The 17355-nt window shown below is 33.9% G+C and overlaps 2 protein-coding genes across 5 annotated transcripts; one reads left to right on the forward strand and one right to left on the reverse strand.

The window, feature by feature from the left end:
- The first annotated feature begins 1242 nt into the window (after window positions 1-1242).
- On the forward strand, window positions 1243-6431 carry LOC144575166 (proline-rich receptor-like protein kinase PERK1). The gene is made up of 8 exons (XM_078325283.1): window positions 1243-1507; window positions 1930-2397; window positions 2504-2590; window positions 2881-2951; window positions 3081-3160; window positions 3295-3442; window positions 5513-5674; window positions 6104-6431. The coding sequence occupies exons 1-8, from the start codon at window positions 1243-1245 to the stop codon at window positions 6215-6217; spliced, it is 1395 nt and encodes a 464-aa protein (XP_078181409.1). The 3' UTR covers window positions 6218-6431.
- Window positions 6432-10060: 3629 nt separating this feature from the next.
- LOC144575109 (unknown protein 1-like) lies at window positions 10061-12371 on the reverse strand. 4 transcript variants are annotated; one of them, XM_078325228.1, is made up of 2 exons: window positions 12239-12371; window positions 10061-10857 (listed from the first exon to the last, which is right to left on the reverse strand). In XM_078325228.1, the coding sequence occupies exon 2, from the start codon at window positions 10805-10807 to the stop codon at window positions 10208-10210; it is 600 nt and encodes a 199-aa protein (XP_078181354.1). In that variant the 5' UTR covers window positions 10808-10857; window positions 12239-12371; the 3' UTR covers window positions 10061-10207. The 4 variants fall into 4 exon arrangements, with proteins under 4 accessions (XP_078181354.1, XP_078181357.1, XP_078181356.1 ...); XM_078325231.1 differs by having other exon boundaries at window positions 10061-11607; window positions 12239-12359; XM_078325230.1 differs by having other exon boundaries at window positions 11802-12346.
- Between the last annotated feature and the right edge of the window lie 4984 nt (window positions 12372-17355).

Here is a 17355-nt window from a genome sequence, read left to right on the forward strand (position 1 = left end):
TCCATCATTATGGGCTTCCCTAGATGATGGATTGTAGATCTACGCTGTTTTATCTGAATTCATATCACTCAGTGTTATTAAAACCGAACCGGAAATAATCAGCTAATTAGTCAAAAAAATATGTAACGGTTTGATCACTGCTAACGACTAATCAACTGATTAATTGACCTAAAAATCAGACCGGAAATAATCAGCTAATTAGTCAAAAAAAATATGTAACGGTTTGGTCGCTGCCAACGACTAATCAACTGATTAATTGACCTAAACGGTCGATTTTTTACCACACTGGTTTAAAATACAAGAGTGTTCATTTTGAAATTTGTGCCAGATTAAAACGGACGACTCAGATATCATTCTAAACGGTCGATTATATTTTGAATTTTGCTCTCTGTAACAAATATACTTCTTCCATTAGAATAAATCTTACAATATTTTATGTTTAATTATTAATACCTGTAAAACACATTAAAAGAAAATATTATAATTATGTACTGATTCAACGCCAAGTCATCAACTTACAATAAACAATTTAATTTAAGAAATATTCCTGCCTCTTGAATTTTACAGTTCAACATGCAAAACAGCAAACAAATTCACTTCCGTACGCTTCCTCATTCCTTTGATTCGTCACCGCTGCTTATAGCAACTTGGTAAGACACCTCAAGAAAGAAGTGGATTCGATCCTTATCAAAGATAGAAAAAATGTACGAGTGTATGAAACCTACGGACAATTTTAAAAGAAAAAAAAAAAGTAGCATAATTCCTTTCCAATTAAAAAGTCCTAATCCCCACTGCCCCACCATTTTGTTTCTCATCGTTAATTCGAATCTTAGGATAACACATATTTTCAATTTGAATTCAGACTGTCCAATTAGAATTCGCGTAAATATTAAAGGAGTCCCTTTAATTTAAGGTTCCATAAATTTTATTTTCAACTGAATTGACTCGAATTTTAATCGAACGGTCCGGATCGGAACTCAAAATTTGAGATACTTAAAAGAGGATCCGGACCCCTCTTACTCTTATTAATTCATATTGTTAACTTTAATTCAGACTGGCCTATAGATTTCGTAAATTTTTTACTTGAATCGGTTTTCAAACTAAAAAAATTAAATTTAAAATAGTACTGAGGATACGGTCGCCTCCTATTCCATGACTTGGACCAATCTCCCTTCTTTTAAATACCCATGAAATAGCCAGAGAACAATTTATCAAGCTAATAGAGGTATAATTAAACAAACCATGGCGCGCCCTTCTCCACCTGGGACACCATTGCTTTCACCACCTCTACCTCCACCTCCACCTCCACCGCATCTATGGCCTCCTCCAGTGCCGTATTCGTCAAGTTCAGTGTCAGCCAGCTGGCTGATTGTTGAAATAGCTTTGGTGACCATCGGTGTGTCTTTGCTGATTGGTGGTATATTATATTTCTATTTCAAGAAACGGCCTCCTGGCAGAGACAAGTTTGAATTCTTTCCTACATTTCATCATACTCATCCTCCTTCAGGTGCAATACATTTCTCCATAGTCAGGACCATGTAGTTTAATTTAAGACAATTATATTTAAAATGAGTAGGTTATACAAAATCTCTTGCAATTGGTTGACCTTGCATGTTACCGTGTCATGTATGATGAAACATTGAAACGAAGGTCTGATGGCTAACAATCTTATTCGGTGCTATCAAAATGTTTTAGTGCAGCAATGATGTAATGCGTGAGGGGCGGTACTATATCTGGTCAGAACCATCCGATACGCATCAAGATTTGTGCACACTTGATTCTCATATCTTAAAGTTGTCAGCACAAATCTTGATGCAGATCGGATGAGACTGAGCCTATCGGACTGCCTTGGATCCCATGATGTAAAATCTGAGATGTAGAATTAATTGTTTCTATATTTTAAGGTTAATTTCTCTTTCTGCATAGCAGAGCCTTACTCCCCTTCATGGCAAGTGAATCCGCTACTGTTTGTCATTTACTTGCATACACCACCCCCTTCATTGCAAGTGAACAATAATGAAGGAAGCGGATCTGATTCTGAACCCAAACCCAGCTCCAGTCCCGAAAACCTTCCGCCATCAGTTGTAGCAGGTGGACCCTTCAAGTATGAAGACCTTAAATTAGCTACCAATGGTTTTGCACAGTCCAATTTGTTGGGCCACGGTGAATTCGGCTTTGTTTACCGAGGTGTGTTGAGAGGAAAAGATGTTGTTATTAAGAAACTGCCAATGAAGCCAGGTGGTGGCCAGGGAGACAAAGAGTTCAGAGCAGAGGCCGAGATAATTAGTCGGGTCCAGCACCGAAATTTGTGCTCTTTGATTGGGTATTGTAAGGATCACCGGAGATTGTTGGTTTATGAATATGTGCCTAACAAGACGCTCGATTTTCATTTGCACGGTACGCTCTTGATTGTTTTGACTTTTGAGTTCAAATGGCTTCGAAATGAATTATCTTTTGATCTGATTTTTGAGTTCGAAAAAATGAATTTCTTTTATATATGTAGGTAGTGGCCGGCCAACACTTGATTGGCTTAGAAGATGGAAAATTGCTTTGGGTTCTGCTAAGGGTTTGGCATATCTACATGAGCATTGTTTGTCCCAACTACACATCCATCTATTTTCTTTTTTTCCAAGTCATGAGCATGTTAACCTACTTGCACTATTAACTAGTACAGACTACAGAAAGACATCAAACATAAGTCACAGCTATTGTAAAAACCGTTATTCATAATAGTAGTGGCAAACTTGTAAATAATGAGAACTTGTCAGTGACGGTACTATCAACGACTGATTCACAACTGTTACTGATGTGCTCTTCTGTGCTAGTGATTTTTGGTGCTTGGTTTCACTTCTTAAGCATGTGTTGTTTTACTAATTTTAGGTGATCCAAAAATCATTCACCGAAACATTAAAGCCACAAATATACTACTTGATTACAACTTTGAGCCGAAGGTAGGCATGCATATTATTTGATTTTTCTTTGCAGCGATGGATTTATTTATAATCCTGAAATTTTAAATTTTTTGCCATTTATTTACTATTTTATTGGAGATTTATATAGTTACATGCCAAACTCCGCAGGTTGCAGATTATGGATTTGTAATGTTTGGGGTTACTGATGAGTCCCATTTCTACTATGCCCGACAAATAAGAAGTTTTGAGTCAGTATTTACTTTCAAATATTGTTTGGTCGACATTGTCTTTATTTGTTGTTTGTTATGCTTCTCGATTGCAACACATGAATAATTTTGAATTTCTACTTGCAATCATTCTTTTGATACATATATATATCCAGCTATGTGGCACCAGAGTATGCAAGAACCGGTAAACTTACAGACAAGTCAGATGTATACTCATATGGGGTTATGCTTCTTGAGCTAATCACTGGGAGGAAGCCCATTATGGATTCTGACCCTCACATGGACCAGGGTTTGGTTAATTGGGTAAGCCTCTTCATACATATTTTTAAACAGTGTGAACACTATCTTGCAACTTTTTTTTTTTTTTAAGATTGGCAAAGCCAACAATTGTATTTATAAAAAAAGTTTATTTATAAGATTCCTACTCTATTAACAATTACAAGTATAAAATATATATATTACACGATGCCTTTAAATCGAATTCATCCACTGATAAATATATAAGGCCATACAATTTATCAAACAATGCACTTCGCGATGCTTGTTTGAAAAAATTCTTCCGTTTCTCTCACGCCAGAGGGTCCAAACCCCTGCAATCCAAATCATACTCCAACGTTCCTTCTCTGTTACAGTTATTCCATGCTTTCCCTTGTCCTAACATGACATATACTCTGATTGGTACGGAAGGGGATATTGTGATGCGCTAGGTGATCCTTTGTTTCCAGCAAATTTAGGTGACAACCCGTTTGCAACATACAACCACTCGCTAGCAGGACCTCTTGAGTCAAGATAGTCAAGATTTTGTTGTCTAGCATAAGTCCAATAAATTTTTTGACCTTCACAGGAATCCTTAACTTTCAAAGTTTTCCTTGAGTTTATGAAATGATGCCTGTGTGGTGCATTGCCTTTTATGCCGGTGGCTTCCCATCGCTAGGCTGTTTCACCATTTATTATTTTAATTGAAGAGGAATAAAAAGGAAGAAGTTTGCCCATGTCCTTGATGAAAAAGGAGGAGGTTGTAGAGGCTCCCATTAAATCTATCTGACCTGCCGTAGATACTCCATGTAGTCTGCGCAAGGTAGTAGGCCATAGACCCTCCAGATTACTGTCTATAGCCTGAACCCATTTAGTTAGCAGTGCATCATTCTGCTGGAGACGATCAATTACTCCCAAACCCCCATTAATTTTCAAACAAAACACTTTTTTTTCCAATTAACCAAGCAGTTGATGCCTTTGCAGATCTCGCTACTTTCCATAGAAAGTTCCTGCTCATTTTGTCGATATGCTTGATTACTCCAACCGGTATTCTCAAGGCATGCATGTAATGCAGTGGTATTGCCGACAACACCGCCTTAACCAAAGTTACTTGACCTCCGTACGGAAAAAAATTGGAGGTCCAACAATCTATCCATCCTACTTTGAACTGCTGAAAGCATCGGCTGGAAATCAACTTCCCTCAGTTTCTTAATCGTAAGTGGTAATCCTAAGTATCTTATCAGTATGGAAGCCTGAGGAGACTGTAGGATATTCTGAACCACTGTGACCAGACCCTGCGAAATAACTATTGGCACAAAAGAGCTCTTGTTGTGGTTTATTCTCAACCCTGTTAATTTCACATAGATACTTAGGACATGATTAATCAATATCAATGTAGTCGGGTGCGCATCACAGATAATTATTGTCTGCATGCTGAATTATCTCCTATGGCAGGAAGATATGTTGTGGCATTAGTCCCGAAACATTCTCAATAAACTTATTAAGAGAGTGTGCAATCAAAATAAACAACATTGGTGACAACAGATCACCTTGACACAGACCTCTCTTATGTTTGAGAAAAATTTGTGTGTTCATCATTGACTCTCACTATCTTGTAACTTTAAAAAAAAATGATAGACTTCATGTACCAGTAATTAAGTTCACTTCGACAATTTCACAAACAACTTGTGTGTAGCAGAAAAATAGATCCAATAACAAATACATAAATTCTGAAATCAGAGACACATTTAATTGATGAATATGAAGTCTTTATACTTACAAACTTAACCCACACATCTTCATTTTGTATAAGATACAAGAGAGAGATCAAACCTAATAAGAAAAATAAAGAGAGCTGTTGTACCAGTCTACGTGTTTCTCTCGCTATTCTCTTCCTACTAAGATGAACTAAACTTAGAGGGACAGTTTTAGAGCTTGCGGGAGAAATATTAAAAGAGTTCTATATTTCCCTCTTTTACCAAATAAACACTAGATTTTAAAAAAAATGTTGATATTGCCCTTTGTTTACTAAACTGATCCAAAATTAGCTCAAATCAATTGGACTGAGATGAGGAGGGACCCAACAAAAAATCATTAACAAATTTGTTAGTTCTCCAGGCAAGGCCGTTGCTTAGACGAGCCAGAAAAGGGGATACCTTCGATGAACTGATAGACCCATGGCTTGAAACTAACTATGATCAACATGACATGACACGCTTAATACACTGTGCTTCTGCTGCAGTGCGAGAGTCGGCAAGAAAGCGTCCTCGAATGGGCCAGGTAAATTGATTTTTCTTCTATATAATTTACCTTGTAGAAAAGCTGGATAATATATGACAGGCCGCTCAAATTGTTATTTCCTTGTACTCAACATTAGCTCGCTTCTGCACATATTTCTTTGAGAATTACTGACAATCAATTCAATCATCTCAAACCAATTTTTTCATTGCTCAAGGATAATAGCAGATATGATGTTACTGAACTACTTTCTGTAAAAGCTTGAACTGATAGAGGACATGGTCTCTTAGGCTTTTTTAAACGTGACACTCTCACCCACATGAGATGGTTAGATTATGAACCTACTATGTAGGAATTTGAACTTGGAATTTCTTGCTTTTATCTAAAGCTGAACAGAAGGTGTCTATGGGCATTCCTAGCATCTGAAATATGCCTCCATTTTGTTAACCTAATACTGACTGACTTGAGCAGATTGAGCGGTACCTGGAAGGAGAAATCTCGCTAGAGGACCTGAATGCCGGGATAATTCCGGGTGACATAAGAGATGGAGCAGCGATGAATCAACAAAATGGAGCAAAGCAGTGAAGTGTGACAAAACATCAAATACTGGTTTCACGATCTTTGCATTACACTTGTTTTTTTTCCTCCAACATGTTACATTTTTTTCACAGATTACCAGAAAAGCAAATGAGTTTGTGTATATATATCAATTTGTTCTGTTTTTCTCTTTTGTTATTAAATAAAACTAAACAATTGGTTTACAGGGTGGACAGATTTGTTAATATTTATCAAATAGAGAATGTCACGCAATCACTATTGTAATAATTCTTCCCTTAAAAATGTACATTAATTATATACTGCTATTAGTGTGTTTCCCAGTTTTTTTTAACTAGCGGTGCTCTAGTTATTTCTTGCGATGCAAAACTAATTAGCATAGAATCTCCTTTTTTTCTATCGTCTGCAAATCTATTTTATATTTTGTACATTAAATTACTTAATGTTATTTATTTGTATTCTCATTGGTAAGAAGAAGGTTATGAAGCCTTAAAAAAATGCAGCTGGTTCTCATGCTCCGTTGTAATTTAGTAACAAATTAAATGTGGTGATTTAAGGCAGCATCGTTCTGATAATAACTGCTTTTGGTATCATTAATTTGGTCCCTGACTCCCTTCCGTGGGTGGACTTGTATGTTAGATAAAATCATTTCTTAGAATGATAGAATCTTACTTCCATAAATCCCTTCACTGCATGCAAAGTAAGCATACTAAACTGCCTCCACCGATCAAAATCAACTCCAGATTGTTTGTTTCGTTGAAATATTTAAGTATCAAATGTAGATCTACGCTGTTATCTGCCATGATCTAACGGGCTTTAATTTTCCCAAGATCAAATGATGCACTTTATTTTTATTTTTTATTAATACCTGTAAAAACATTATAGAACAAATATTACGATTATATATTTTCATATTCAACACGAAGTCATGAACTTGAAGAAACAATTTAATTTAAAAATTAAACATTCCTACCTATTGAATTTGCCTGTTCAACATGCAAAACAGCAAACAAATTGAAGTCCGCACGCTTCTTCATTCCTCTCTGCCCCTTTCCAGCAAATAAAAAGTCATAAACCCCACTGGCAACCATTTTGTTTCTCTCCGTCTTATAAGAATCGACGACGAATATTAAAAGGGCTCTGTAAATTTCAATTTGCATTGACTTGACTCGGATTCTGATCAGACGGTCCATATTCAAAATCAAATTTTGAAGGAATCCGGACCCCTATGAATTTAAATCGTTAACTTAAATTTTTAAATTTGGAAGAAACAATTCAGATCGTTCGATCCAGTTTAGCAGAAATATTAGGCTTTTAATAATAAAAAAAGATAAACATTAAATATTAAAGCTTAATCGGATTTCATGTCAAAATTTGAAATTTAAGATAGTACTGACTACTGAGGATTTAGTCAGATCGGTCTCCTCTTATTTGATGACTTAGACAATCTCCCTTCTTTTAAATTAAATACCCATGAAATAGAAGAAAACAATTTATCAACCGTCAGGGACACCATTGTGGGCCCCTTCTCCGTGAGGGACACCATTGTTTTCAGTTCACCACCTCCACCATTGTCAAAATGTGAACAACAGCGGAGGAAGTGGGTCTGATTCCAGACCCAAACACAGCTACTCCCCTGTCCCCTGTTCCAACATAACAGGTGGACCCTTCAACCAAGGCATGTTAAAAGGAAATATTGCAACACTGATGCACCACAGCTATACCACAGAAGATCAAGCTTCACTAAATGATAATCCAACGGATTGATACTTGCTATCTACAACAGATTCTATCAGTTGTAATATTAACTTTTGTATATTTGCATGAGCTGTCGTTGTTTAAATCCCTTGCTTTTGTATATTGGCTTAGAAGATGGCAGATTGCTTTGGTTGTGCTAAGGGTTTGGCATATCTACATGAAAATTGTTAGTCCCCAATGCACAGCTAATTGTTCTATTTTTTCAGTCATTGACATGTTAGCCTAGTTGCACTATATATTCACTAGTACATGGGACATCATCAATAACGATACATCAGTGACGGTTATTGTAAAAACCATTATTGAATAGTGATATTGTCAAACTTGTATATAATGTGGACAAACCGTCACCGACACTTTATAACCATCACTGATGTGCTTTTCTGTACTAGTATTTGATGCTTGGTTAATCACTTCTTAAGCATGTGTTGTTTTACTAATTTTAGGTGATCCAAAAATCATTCACCGAAACTTTAAAGCCACAAATATACTACTTGATTACAACTTTGAGCCGAAGGTAGGTATATTGTTTGATTTTTCCTTGCAGTGATTTATTTATTTATTTATTTATTTATAATCCTGAAATTTTCATCCTTTCCGTGGGTACATCTTGTATTTTTGTAAATTAATTCTCTGCTTAAGCTTTAGATTAGAAATGAACTGTTAGTTCTGGAGGGTCCAAGTATAGAAAATGGATCGGGCTATAACATGCAAGGTCTTGGGCCCCATTAATTTAAAATGTTATGCTATGACTGAAATTGCTTTTTGACCCGTTGGACTATGTATCTTGCTGATATATAATATGTAGTTTGGATTTTTAATCAGAGAGAAAATTGTCACTTTTCTTTTCTTCCACTTCTCACAATGTTTTTCTCTTTGTTCTAAGATGCGCCATTTTTTTTTTTTTTTTTTTTCTGTCTGGTGCTTTCCTGCGTTTGCAGTTCTGTTCAGTGGTTGCGTGTTTGTGCTTTTTGACTAGTGAACCATGCAAGAACCGCTTCCGGATTAGGATATAGCAGCTAGCTGTGCCCACATTTCACATTTTTGTAAAACATTGTCAATGTCAGCGTTTCGTCTCAATTTCAAAACACTGATAATGATGATAGCCTTTTTTTAATCCTATAGATAAAACAATCGGACGTTAAACCATTAGATGCTAATGACCACTCCGTCAAATGCTTTAAAAGCTTTATTTACATTGTTTATGGCTTTTGAGAATAAAAATAAAATAAATAAATTGTGAAGCTAATAACTATTCAGAGGAATGCTCCAAATCTGATTTTGGTATTTTCGCAATTATTTACATTGTTTATGGCTTAATTTTTTGCAAAGAGATCCTGAGTCGCGTTAAGCACCCCAATTTCCAATATTATGTTCTGAATTTGTTGTAAGTATTTAATAATCCATTTGACTAATTTGAAAGTTCCAAAACCTCATCCTATAGTTAAAAAGTTCCAAAGAACGCATTTAATTAGATGTAAGCATTAACCAGTGCGGCAGTGCCATGCTGTGTGACTGTGGTCCAGAAATTTCTAGGCTACAATCCTGCTAAATTCTGTGTCGGTTGCGTTTTAGTTTTTACATGGTTTTCTCTTGTACTAAGATTTCATGTGTTTCTCATACATATCTTTTTTTTTTTTTTCTTTTACTGGTACGCTGTGATAGCATGCTTGGTAGTTGGTACAACCGTTTATTTTTGTAGGAGGTTCCAGATTAAGATGCACAGCTAAGAGAAGCCTGACCCAATTAACTGGCTCAACATAATTACAATAATTTCTTCATCAAAGAACACTATTTATTTAAGATATCCAATAGGTATTGTAAAACTATTTTCAAGTCAAAAGAAATCAGAGACTATTTTCCAATTACAGCAAAACTGAATAAGAATTCAAAGACTTCTTTTGAGCTGGCCTGCTCCATAGTTACCCAGATCTGATAAGGTCAGAGCACAACAAAACCCGACCAAACCCGCATAGGCATCAGATTATTCACAAGTGTGTACAACTAAATAATCACAAGTTTTTGTAACAAAACAATTGCATCCAAATATGATTAAATAAAAACTAAATTGTAATTATAGAACCAGCAATAATCCAGCACATGAAGACTCTTGAGTGAAAAATGTTTGCCAGAAATAACATGAATTACAACACTTCAATATACTAATCTAAAATCACTACATCCCCACATTAGTCAACATTAGTAACCCCACCCCAATGAACCACATCTTTACATATGACGAAACTGTTAGCAACACATCTATCACACTTCCGATGAAAGATCGGAGTCAAAATCCAGCTTTCTGCACAACTCTTGCTTCAAAGTACTCTGCAGCTTCAGAGCAGGTCTGATAGGTGCTCCCGGGCAAGTATCAGCAAACCCGGTAAGGAGAGGCAATTTTGTGGGTGTCTTGAAACCATCTTCTGATGGTAGTTTCTCTTCACAAATTTCCAAGACATCTGTAATAATTAGGTCAAGAAACGATTTGCATATATTTTGAATTTCTTCCTTCTCTAATTCCTCAAATTCTATCTCCAAATCTAGTATAGGAAATGAGAGGTCGAAGCTGAGGCTGAGTTGTCTGCGCAGAGGGTTTCTAGTGTTGTTTTTCCTTTTTGGGGCAAGGCATAATTCTTCTGGGCCAGGTGCAAACGGATCAAATATGAATTCACTTGGGGTCTGACAACCCGAATCCAGCACTTCTTCTTCAAACTCTAGGGTTTGTGTCAGGGTGCTAATGTCAGAAGATGGGGATTGCACCAGTAGGCTCTCAGTTTGGAGGTCCTTATCTCTGACTTCTGAATCTTTACTTAGATTGTGGAGTTTGTTGTCAACCAGAACTTTACCATATTTTGTATCCATCTTTATAAGAAGAAAATCAATATATGGCTACAGGTCTACAGTTGAAAATCCTGTTAAGCAACAGAACAAAGAAATAGTTAAGATTGATTCATATCAAATTTAATCGTGTATTTGCAAAAGAAAAAAAAAAATTTGCTAATAGAACAAAAAATATCAGAAACTGACCACTTCACTATTAAAAACCCATTTGGACCTCATTTTGGAGCTAAAGGAAAGATTTTATTTCCTTTCTTAATTTCATCCCCAAGAATTGGTCTTTTATTATCCGAAAGCTAGTCAAACAACATTTTACAAATAATAATAATAACAGTAAATAAATTGCTCTTAAAAAAAGTAACATAAGTACTTTTGAAAAGATAATGGAAAGTCCAAAAACGCCCAAAAAAATGATGTTTACATTTGTCGTTTTGTAAATATTCAAAGTACTTTTGCTTTTATGTTCTTCTTGTGAATTTACATTTGTCGTTTTGTAAATACCAAAAAAAAAAAATGATATTTATTTACTGTAAATAGGAAAAAAAACAGATGTCATGGTTTGTGAAAAACCCTAACGAGCATAAAAGGGTATACTCTGTGAAAAACCTCAGAGAAAAAGTATTTTAAAGTTGGAAAAAATAGATAAAAAGCTAATTGTCACCTGATTTAACAAATTGCATGCATCTGATATAATAGTATCAAAGCCAGGCCTTTCCTAAATTTCAATTTACTCTGTTAACTTTTATTGGTCCTCAGATAACATTATTCCCCTAGCATTCAAAGTGCTACCTTATTCCTTATTGTTTGTTTGTGAAGCACCAAACCTAAAAAATGTCAAATGAGAACCTACTACCTCAGTATAACCAAGCAATGGTTCAGTTCATTGTCGCTTTGCTACCATGGTTTGATAAATGTACCTATCAGCACCTCACAATTCGATCCAACTATTGCACATTTTCTAAACCAACTGGTTAAAAGGGTTTTGAAGGGAGAAACCCTTAAATCAGAAGAGACTTACCTTCCAAGTAACACCGATTCTTCCTTCTAGTTTATTTGTGACTGATCAACTCTTTAACCAATTTGTTGGGGACCTGATTTCTAACAAATTTCATGCATCTGATACACCAATATCAAACCCAGGCCTTTCCAAAAATTCGATTTACTCTGTTAATTTCTACGAATACCCCTCAGATTAACATTACTCCCTTCCATGAATAGGGCTACCTTATTCCATATTGTTTGTTTGTGAAGCACCAAACCTCAAAATTTGAAACTAGGACCTTCTACCACAGTATAACCAAGCAAGGGTTCAGTTCATTGTCGCTTTGCTACCATAATTTGATAAATCTACCTATCGGCACCTCACGATTCGATCAAATTATTGCGCATTTTCCAAACCGACTGGTTAAAGAGCGTTTCGAACAGAAAAAAACCCTTGAATCGGAAGAGACTCACCTTCCGAGTAACGCCGATTCCTCCTTCCTTCTGGTTTATTTGTGACCGAGTAAGTCACCCTTGAATCAGAAGAGAGTACCTTCAAAGCTGGATGCGGTTAATTGATTGTAAGAAAGACTGAAAGAGAGATAACTCCCGTTAAGATCAACTAGGAAGATGGGTTTTCACGGATCCGGGTGTGATTTTGGGATCCGATGATTAGGCGGCTGTGGAAATAAGGATTTAATATCACCCGATATAACCCAAATTTTGAGTTTAGTAGATCCGGACTGTCGGATCTGATTTAGCACGAATATTAATGAAGGCCGTGCATTTCATCTTGGATCAGATTGATCCGGATTCTGATCGGACGATCCATTCAAGCTCAAATTTTGAGTTGCTTTAGATATCCTGACTCGGAAATAAGGGCAAATTATTGGGCCGTACATGAAGAGATTTATTGGGCCGGACCAGCTATTGCTTATTCATTTTTCTTCCATTTAAGGTTATTAATTACTTGTATTTGTTTGGGTAAGGAAGGAAGATATACACAAGTTTCCACTCGTGTTTGACCGTTGCACAATTAAATTACTTTATAATAAATAATTTTATTTATTTTTACTCTCCACACTGATGTGACAAAGGTAGTGATATTCTTTCTTAAGAATATATGTACTACGTTGTTTCGATTTTTCTTTAAATTTACAATTACTTCCATCAAGCCCTTTTTACTTGCACAAACTTAACTTTTATATTGTTTTTTTCTTTTTTCTTTTTTTCTAGCACAAAAAATAAAGTTGAAAAAAAAAATCTAAATTTTCTATACAACTCGGTCTATTCTTACATAGTCGTCTGATTCATGTTTGATAGGCAACATGCCGATCTAGGTTCTTATTATGTGTTCCAAAACAATGTCTTTCACTGTGCTCGTCTCCATTTAATTAATATCGTCGTTCTTTAAATTGTCAAGAGATATTAAATAAGTTCTCATTAATAATTAGTATTTAGAAAAACTATGCATATATATGTGGTGAAGGAAAACAAAAGAAAAGAAGAATTTTACGTAATCAATCATGCATATTTTATTAAAATATTATTTAAGATATCTCATAAAATGTGTCGATGATGCTAACTCTTATTTATTATATATGAAAACGAGTTACAAATAACATTATGAAATAGGTGTTTCATATTTGAATAAAAATATATTAAAAAAATAATATCTAATATATTGAATTAAAGTTATACCAAAGAAAAGAACAAATATCTAATATCTTTAATAGTAGTCTGGTCCATCCTATATGCACGCATTCAACATAAATTGTACCAATCGGAACAAATCTACTAATTCTTTTGATACTCCTTAAAAAAACAAAAATACACAAAGCCTAATCTTAATTTAACCTAACGTAAAGTGATATGTGCATCCCATCTCGGATCTCTAATCGGACGGTCCAATACAAACTCAAAATTTGAGTTAAGGGATCCGGACTCTGCTGAGAAGAGCTCTCTCTCAGATAAAGCTATTGAACCAACAAAGCAATACAAAAATTTTAAAGTCGCTACGTACTAACGGTGTGCTATGTTACCGACATTTTTATTTTTACCCAATTAAAAAATTATTTTAATAATAATAACCAAGATTTATCAAAAAATTTAAAAATACCCGACCCGTGGAATTTTTCCACGGGCCCAACTTTTTTTTTTTTTTTAAAAACAGAAATTTGTATTTATTTTTTATTTTTTGTATTGAAATATTAGAAATATTGGATATATTTCTTTGAAAATAGATGGAATACAATATAATTTGATTTATTAGAAAGACTGCAACAAATAACCCGGATCAATATTTTTCAGGTCGGATTTTTCGCGGCTGTAAGAAAAATTAATATATTTCTTTATGTGTTATTGAAAAAAAATAAAAATGCTTAGATTCCGAGTTATTGATTCCGGTTCAAAAGTCACTTCTATGTAATCTAGAAAATATTATGATCTTTCTAGTACATTTAATTTATTAAAAGTTTTATCTATTTTGAGAATTATTTTTGAATAATAATCATTAAATAAATTAAAGTTTTTGTTTTTTTTTCAAAATAGATATAACTTTTAATAAATTAAATGTACTAGAAAGATCATAATATTTTCTAGATTACATAGAAGTGACTTTTGAACCGAGATCAATAACTCGGAATCTAAGCATTTTTATTTTTTTCCAATAACACATAAAGAAATATATTAATTTTTCTTACAGCCGCGAAAAATCCGACCTGAAAAATATTGATCCGAGTTATTTATTGCAGTCTTTCTAATAAATCAAATTATATTGTATTCCATCTATTTTCAAAGAAATATATCCAATATTTCTAATATTTCAATACAAAAAATAAAAAATAAATACAAATTTCTATTTCTTTTTTTAAAAAAAAAAAAAGTTGGGCCCGTGGAATTGGGTTGGGTATTTTTAAAATTTTTGATAAACCTTGGTTATTATTATTAAAATAATTTTTTAATTGGATAAAAATAAAAATGTCGGGCTATGTTATCCTCACTCATGAATCTTTATACACTAAATTAATCACTTCCTTTTTTTTATTTTAAAGAAAGATTGGATTTGTTATGATCAAAGATAGCTCAATAATGTCAATCGTGTCTCATCGTAAACAAATTTGAATTAAATTCTAAACAAATATTCTCCAACTGTGAATATGGATCGCTGGAAGAAAAACAAAACAAATATTGTAAACAATTAATATCTCATCTAAGCCAATAATCCATAGATTAGACATCATTAAAATGAAAATTTCACCTCAAATTCGAAACAAACAAGGATGTACCGAAACCTAAACCATACAAAACAGATTTCCAAGACCTAAATCTAAAAAATATTTCGACCCTAAAAACCTATATAGATCAAATGGCAAAAAAGAAATCTAACAAACTGAAAAGGTGCATAGAGATAAAAAAGACTAACCTTCTCAAAGAATTGAAAGATCGCGCGCGCAACAGAGAGCTTACTATAGAGAGAGAGAGAGAGACGGAGGGAGAGTATGGCGGTGGCGGGGAAGGCGATAATGCTTCTTTTTATGTTGGAAAAAGGGAATGGTTTTCTTTCTTAAATTTGAAATGTAAAAAAAAGTTGATCTAACGATCGAGATGCATCTGGCGAATAGGGATCCGCGAGACCCTTTCTTATCCAATGCACGATGGACACGTGGCGATGTTTTCACCTAGCTAGGTTGTTGACGATTGGTCAAAGCTCAATGCCGAATTGGAAATGTTGTTTCGACAATTGCGCTGGATTTTAATCGGACGGTCCAAAGTTTGTCTTAATGCCTTAGAATTTCCTATATGGTCTCAAGTTGGCGAAATACAATACAATGAGTATTAAACGGGCGACTTTAATGGTAAGTTTTTACTATGAATGCAAGTATTAATGATTTTGACCACGGTACAATTATATATTGGGAAATGATTCTGGTCTTGGAGAATATTTTTATTATCTGGTCCACCTATCATACATCATTATCGGTTCACAATAAATCAGGATACATTGCGATATGTCATGTCACGTGTTTTGGTTACGTGATGTAACTTATGTGTAACGTAACGTGTTCATTCGCTTGACGTATTTTTCTTTGATAAAAAATTACAAGTCACGTAAGATGATCCGGCTATGTCACGTAGCATGTTACAAGACTAATATTTTTAACATTATTTTTTATTTAAATTTATTTTACAATATTTTTGTACCTTTAGAATCTTATTTTTATTTATTTTTGCATAACCATACATGAAATGATCATTCGTGTGAAGTGATGATAAAATATTTAAGAGTAAAAGTAGATATTTACAAACTCTCACAATCACCCACACTCCCAGCTTAAAATTGTGACACAAACAATTAATATTTTTTACTACAATGACTCTTTCACTCCACAATAATGAAATTAAGTTCTTAATTTCATCAATCAATAAAAGCTCATCTGTTATTCATTCCATATAAAAAAATTAAACGAGCTTTTATGACACTGAGAATCACTGATCGATAGTACGTACTCCTTGAAGCGTAAGCGTACTTAGTATAATTAATTGTATCATACAGCTCATTTTTTTGTAAATGATTTTGCATAGAGAAGAGCTTTTTTTGGGTGAGATTTGCACCTAATTAATTCACATGCAAAAGTAAAAGATATCAAGTGCAGCTTTTAATTAATCTTCATGTCATGCTTGAGAGAGTGAAACAATTAGGGCCTAAAAATATCATTCTTTGCGCTTAAATATCATATAACAATGGAAGTTTTGGCTAATTTGTTGCCTATATTGAGGAAGATGCAACCAAAACCAAATCAATTAAAGTAATACAATGTTTTCGTTAATGCGACGTCGACTTCAAGTACGTACGTACTCCTTTAATATATATTCTATGTATGTGGTTATAATTGTTCTTTACTTTTGTATATGTCTTCTTATATATATATTAATATATAGTACTAAATTAACAATTGCTCTTCGATCTATTGGAAATAATTTAACAGTGAAAACATACCATACTACACCTTCCATGATACAATAATTAAGTATTTATGTTATTCATGTTTATCAATTATGTTCATATAGGTTATCATGTTTCAGCTTATTGTTTTGTTGTAATGTTCTGAAACTATTTTTACATTAGTTAACATATATAGACAATGAAAAATCTTCAAGATCAAAAAATTTCTCACAAATAATGTTCAATTAGAAATAAATATCAAGTTATCAAATAATGTTATATATAACAACAATACGTACTAATTAAATAGGTTTTAGAATATACCGTCACATGTTTTCAATCTGAAAGCTATGGTTTTAGGAATCACCTTTAATCTACAGGAAGGTGCATGCTAGCAGGCAAAAATGAGTACATTAATTAGCTTGAATAAAAATTCAAGTCTGTTAATAATTGTTTAAACCTAAATGATTATGTATAAAAGTGAAACTAGCAACAAAAAAAAAAAAAAAAAACTGAAAAAAACTGAAAAAAAAAAATATGGAGTGGTTTTTCATGAAGAATTTTCACTTATATATGAGATGGAAAGCCATGATATCATCAAAGATAACCTCTCCTACTACAAAATCAATTGTGGTGATTTTTCATA

This window comes from Carex rostrata, chromosome 23, assembly GCF_964058835.1.
Source record: "Carex rostrata chromosome 23, lpCarRost1.2, whole genome shotgun sequence".
In the NCBI taxonomy this organism is placed as follows: Eukaryota; Viridiplantae; Streptophyta; class Magnoliopsida; order Poales; family Cyperaceae; genus Carex; species Carex rostrata.